The following is a 6,649-nucleotide window of genomic DNA, read 5'->3' on the forward strand; positions in this document are numbered from 1 at the left end:
CCCAACAGATTCTTTTTAATTAATTCTTAATTAAATGAATTATAAGTAGATGGTGTCATGCCCAGATTTTCATTTCATCTAAAAGCTGTTAAAGTCCTGTTTATAGGAACCACTTAGCAAATTGTAATTTTCTATTTATTTAAACTTACTACATAGGTTTAAGGATAAGGATGTTAATAGATCTGTGATCTTGCCATATGGATACTCCCATCTAGCAATGCAACTGATTTGTCAACCCACCCAAGTCTTGTCATCTTCTTTGAATCTTGTTTCCATAAATCCTATACCCAGTAATACTGATGGGTTAAGAAGCTGCACACCATTTCCTAACTTAATTTTTTTCTGTTCCAGAAAATATTTACAGAACCTGGAAGTTTGTCCATGGCTACCATCACCAGACTTCGAAATAGCTGCAGAGAAAAGCTACTTGCTCAGGGATAAACCAACCATGTCTTCAACTCCACATTCCTCCTGCACTTGCTAAGAGAACTGTCTCTTCCACAGTGTTCAGGACCAAGTTTTCACTGCTTTTCTCTTATGTGTGGGTATAAATACTCACACTCTGTCACTAAACTCTGGTAATGATTTTTTTTATGATTCAAAATCATGTCATTCTGTTTTCCACTTAAGATGTGAGCTACACATTGATTTCTGAAGAGAAATATTTTTTATCGGGGGCATTAAACAATAATAACATAAAATTAAACTATGTACACATTGTATAAGTATTTGTACCTAAATAAAGTATGTCAACCCTTGTGATTCCTTCTTTGTAGCAGAACACAACCAGCAGCTTTCAAAAGATGCAGATCCACGTGAAGTCACATAAGCATGGGGACAACAATGAACTGGGTCCATTCCACTACCATGGAGTGAAATTCAAATGTTTTCTATAATGTACAAATAATTTGATTTGTCTGTGTTTTGCTTCTAGTTTTGTTTAATCTTTCTGTGATTAAACATTTATCTTTGTAATAGCAATGCCAATTCTGAATGTAGTTTGTATTTGGACAACTTTCTAAGTTACCCAGATAACGTCTTGCTCAAGGTTCCCTGCCATCCTTATTGATGGTGGGTAGACACTATGGAGATGACACCTGATGAACAAATGGTGAACTGTAGGTGTGGGTGAACAGTTTGGTTGGTAGCTCAGATTCCCGACTTAACTCTAGATCTCAAAAGATAAAAATAAATTCTCCAAGGGCCCAAGGGTGCTACTGCTGAGGAGAGAAGCAATACTGACCACCCTCTCCAAGACCAGCTGCCTCACTTATACAAATGCAAAAGAGTGTAGTTCAATGACTAGCTTCTCCCTGGCATGAGGGCTTGCTCTTCCACCTTTGGTGTCCACCTGGAACTCAACTCTTACCTGTGGCTCTAAGAAGCTGCAGCATTGCTCAGTAGCTACACTACAGTAAAACTGTCTTGGCAAACCAGGTTGACGGCAACTGATAGGTCACAAATTCAGTGGTGTGTTGAGGATGTCTACCCCAAATATGTGAAAAATCCCCCTGTGCAATGGGCAGATGTTCCAGTGGCCACAAAGGTGACTGAGGCAGGCACCGTGGAATGCTGTGAGCTTGGTCAGATATTGAAGACACCAAGGTTTGAATCCCAGGTCACTGCCAGTCATCTTGACTTCTGTCTTACCACCTAGACTTTGATAACGCTGGAAGAGATAGTGAGGCTGATGACTTTGTGCAACTCTGCCTCACTTAAATCCAGTTCATGCATGAGTCAAGAAGTCATTGGTTTTAAAAAATGGATGTCATATACTGTTTTCAATCTTTTATATCCATCATCCCGTTTTGACATTCATACCCACCAATCCTCAAACATGGATCAACCCATCTGCTTTCTTGGAACCTGCTAAGTTGCTGAATGTTACTTAGGAAAAGGCACCCAAAGGAGGTGACTAAGTCCATTAGAAATATGTGACCTTATCTTATGTGGGCCCTCTTTTTTTCTTCCCTGATTGACTGTCCTAACTATGCAAAGCAGTTGCTTCCAACTTCCCTCCTCAAGCCCTCAGTGCCACATTCCCATCCCTTCTTATAACCCCTTCTACTTTACCAACACAATCTCTTATTCCTCACCTCATATTCTTGTCTTTTACCAGGGCTTCTCCTTAAAATTCAAAATAATTAATCACATGCTACATTCTTCAACCCAGGCTTTAAGGAAGAGGTGACTGAGGTGAACCCCTCTACTTGGGTCTTTTGATTCTATCCCATTTCCTTCAGGATCTTGCCACACTAACCATTTCCTTCCTCTTTTCTTCAGTATCTGCTTGTCATTTGATTTTGTTCCCAGTAGAATCTTAGGTTCCCTGAGGCCAGGGACTGATTTTTTTTTTTTATGTCTAGTTCTTAGCACCGCGCTTGTCATCTAAATAAATGCTTGCTAAATTGTCTACAAAAACACTATTGCATGTTAAAAAAAAAAAAAATCTTTCAATTTACCTTGCCATACCCTCAAAGCTTTCTTTTCTTTCATCATTAAATTTATACTCCTTTTGGCCTTTCATTTCTTTACCCCTCACTTGACTTTTGATCCTACCACTTTCTTGAAACTTTTCAAGTAGCAGTGACTTGTCAAATGCCAAATCTCATGACCCATTCCTTATTCCTGGTTCTTAATCTTTTTTGACTTCTGAAGTCAACACTGTTGACCATCCTCTTCTAGAATGCTCTCCTCCATTGACTTCTCTAACAGTGTATAACACATTTTGTCGTTCAGTTGTTTCCACTTGTATCGACTCTTTGTAACCCCATTTGGGGGTTTTCTTGGCAGATACTGGAGTGGTTTGCCATTTCCCTTCTCTAGGTATGGCACATATTGTTTACTCATTGATTCACTCATCTTCCCCTTCCTCATCCCTACTGCTTTTTCTCTTGATACCACCACTATCTTCCTGGTTTATAAACTAAAAGTAATTCTAAACTCTACTGTCTTTCACCTTCTCTTGCTTTTATCTTCATAGCATCTCTGCATATATCAATTAATACATCATCTACAATGTTCAAAGCAAGGGCTGGAACTACAAAGACCAAAAAAAAAAAACCCTTTAATGAACTTGCATTTTATTGGGGGCATATAGCTAAGCAGAAAATAGATAAATCCTATGTAAATCAATGAGGTCTTCAACCAGGATATGGCACTTGTCTTGAGTCAAAATAAAGTTTTTGAGAGGGAGAGGTAAAGAATAAATGCATGAAGAGACAGCACCAAAGTAAAAAGGCTGAAGATAGAATATAGTGTAAGGGGTACGGGTAGGGGTGAAGAGGAGTAATGTGAAAACCTGGATAGAAAACTAAATTGGAATCAAATTGGGAAGGACTTAAACTTCCAGCCTGAGAATGCCTTTTGTCACAAAAGCTCAGGATTGGGAGGAACTTAAGAGGCTATTCTACTCCAGCCCACATGCAGAAAAAGGACCCCATCCATATCATGACTAAAAAGTGGTCACAAAGCCTTGGCTTGAACATCTACAGCTGGGAGGAGCTTACTTCTCTTCAAGGCCTACTCTTGAATAGCTCTAATTCTTCATTTTCCCCAAGATATCAAGTCTAAATATGTCTCCTTGCAAAAAAGGTTAACTCTTAAGATAGCTGGCATGTCCCTACTAACCCTTCATCGGGTTAAATATCCCTAGTTTCTTCAACTGACCTTTATATAGTATGACAGAGGTCTTTTTCCTTCACCTCCTTGACCTCCTCTGATCACTGTTGCTAGCTTTCTTAAAATATGGTGCCCAGAACTAAACATAATATTCCCTGGGTAGTCTGATCAGGGCAGAATACACTTTCTCCCTTCTCTAATAACTTTGCAGTTTTGGACCCTATGCTTCTTAATAAGAGTCTGATCATGAGAAAGCAAAGGATACATTTAAACAGCTAAATTGTTCAAAAGGTCAATAATTTCAGGCTGGACAGCAGTAACTGGGGGTGGGGGAACAGGAAATGTTTCTTAGGTGAAAACTGACCTGTCTTGATGTTAAAGATTCTCAAAAATTGAGCTAAGGGAGTGCATTCCAAACTTAAGACAAAAGAAGAGGTAAAACATGGAATGTTGCATTTGGGGAGGGGCAGGCCAGTTTTATTGGACTGTCAGATCTGTGGAATTCAGAAAGGTAGACTGAACCAGGTTGAGAATTTTAAATGCCAAATAGCAGTTTGTGCTGTTCAGTCATTTTTCAGTTGTCCAACTCTGGGACCCTTTTTGAGGTTTCCTTGGCAAAGATCCTGGAGTGCTTTGCCATTTCCTTCTCCATCTTACAGATGAGGAAACTGAGACAGTTGTGACTTGCCCAGCATAGCTAGTATCGGGGGTCAGATTTAAACTCAGGAAGATGAGTTGGTATTTTATCCTAAAGGCAACTGGAAACTACTCCTAGGAGGAGGGGAGGAGCAAGGTGAAAACCATTTTTTGGGAAGATTATATTGCCAATCACATGCAGAACAGAGACACAAGGAACCAGGAGACATGGCTGTGTAGCTTAGCCCAGGTCAGAGGAGGTAAGGTTGTCCAAACTAGGGTGGTGACCACATGGAATGTAAAGGTCATAAGCTAGGAAACTATTTTGATACCAAGAAGGTGCAAGAATGGGACCTTAGGAAAAAAAGTCTGTAGGTGTGATGGGGGAGCAGGGGGAAGGAAAAAATCAAGTTCTTTTTGATATGTTGAAAGACAGCTATGGAAACAGCCACATAAAGTCATCTTAAAGATCTGATCTACAGCTAAGGTTAGATATAATTTGGGAGACATACATGGAAAGACAATTAAATCCATGGACACTAATGAAAACAGAGGTGAAGTGGGAGTAGAGAAAGTGCCCAAGGTAGAGCTTGAGGGAGACAGGGTAAAAGTCATAGATCTACCACCTACCAAAGCAAAGTGGTAGAAACAGCAGAAAACCAGAGGCTGACTGACAGGTGAGGCCATCAACAGTTACAAGCAGCAGTTTGTAAAGCTTGAGAAAAAAGACCATCGGATGTTGTTCTTGAAGAAGTTGGCTGAGTGGCGGAATAGAGAGCTAGATTGCCAAAGAATAAATGTAAAGACGATATTATCTGAACGGGGGAGAGATACAGGATTAATTATAGGTCTAGGGGAATGGCAGTCAACTGAAGACTTGGCAATTCTGCAAGATGAGACTACCGTTTATAGGAAACAGAGGAGCCTGATAAGGAGAGGAAGACTAAAGAGGTGGGAAGGGATGGGATGTAGAGGACAAGTAGACTAGGTCCCAAGGCACTAAAACCCTTTGAATTTTTGTCAATATTGGTGAAAATGAATCTCTGAATTCTAGTTTAATACTTTTTATCCTGACTTACTCAACTTAGTGTAAGATCCTAGACTCTCAATGCTTAGGCGTAAAGTCAACTTGCCTCCTCCAACAAGTTCTCTCCTTGACCCTTCCCCAGTGTGGGCAAGCTTCCCATTCCCCCCTATTATTTGGGGGTGTGCTGACTCATTATTATATTTCTCAGGGAGGTGTGTGTGTGCGCGCACGCGTTTCAAGTACGCAATATTCAAACAGATTTCTAACCCATCTTTCAGTGACTGGGTTGGCTGATACCTCCACAGAGACTACTTTCCTTCATTAGACCTCTTTGACATTTCGTATTTTTCTCCTTTGCCTGTATTATATTCTCAAGTATAATAAACTCTGTAGGTATGTTTTAATTCCCCTCTCAGTTATAAGCAGGTTGAAGATGTTTGTGGTTTGTGCTGGGTTTTTTTGGTTTCTTTTTACACTTTTATCCATTACATCTCTCCACCAAACTTAATTACCACTATCTTTTGGTTGTTTTACAAAACAGAATCCTCAAATAATGAAGATTAATCATCCTAGTTAAATAGACAACTCTGAAAGCAATTCTAAAAATGTTTTGTGTGATGACAGTACTGTGGATATGAGCCTGGATGTTGAATTGTTTGTTTCCTCACATTATCAGTAAAACTGAACATAACACACACGGTCTATCAGTGTAGACAGAAAGGACTATGTGACATTACATGTCTAAGTGAAAGAAATAGAAGAGTTTAAAGTACTATTTTCAATTAATTTCCTTCAAAGGGAAGGTTGGCATTATTTTGTTTTGTTTTTTAATATCTTTAGCACATTGCATAGCAAGCACTTAACTATCTGGTGAATTTGAAGAAAACCTAGTATAATTCAGCATACTCACACAACAAATACACAAATGGTGGTCTGGGGAGTCCTGGAAATGCGGAAGGTCAAAACTATTTTCATTGTAACACTAAGACACTTTAATTTCCTATATGGTAAATACATAAACAAACAAAAGCTCTTGAGGGAAAGAGGTTCTGAAACCATGTTTTAAGAAGCCCTGGCACAGAGCAAGGACTAACATGTAGCCTTGAAATTAGCTCCTATTTTCACCCCACAGTACACATACACCCTAGAGCAAGGGTGGGAAACCTGTGGCCTTCTAGGTCTGTGAATGCAGGAGCTTGACTGAATCCAAGTTTTTCAGTACAAATCCTTTTATTAAGGGGATTTATTCTGTGAAGTTTGGATTTCCTCAAAGAGTTGCACTTGAGGACCTAGAGGGCCACATGCGGTCTCAAGTTCACAGGTTTCCCACCCCTGCCAGAGCATGCAATCTCAGCCATGATCCAC

At 39.7% G+C, this 6,649-nt stretch overlaps 1 protein-coding gene across 3 annotated transcripts in view; it reads left to right on the forward strand.

The window, feature by feature from the left end:
• GRTP1 (growth hormone regulated TBC protein 1) overlaps positions 1-981 on the forward strand; it is an 80,871-nt gene extending 79,890 nt beyond the window's left edge. For 2 of the 3 annotated variants that reach the window (XM_072621902.1, XM_072621903.1), the window contains exon 8: positions 352-981. In XM_072621902.1, coding sequence (XP_072478003.1) covers positions 352-441 — 90 coding nt within the window. In that variant the 3' untranslated portion in view covers positions 442-981. The remainder of the gene's footprint in view (positions 1-351) is intronic. The other variant, XR_011969862.1, reaches the window with a different exon arrangement.
• Positions 982-6,649: the final 5,668 nt, after the last annotated feature.

Source organism: Notamacropus eugenii, chromosome 6, assembly GCF_028372415.1.
Source record: "Notamacropus eugenii isolate mMacEug1 chromosome 6, mMacEug1.pri_v2, whole genome shotgun sequence".
NCBI lineage: Eukaryota > Metazoa > Chordata > Mammalia > Diprotodontia > Macropodidae > Notamacropus > Notamacropus eugenii.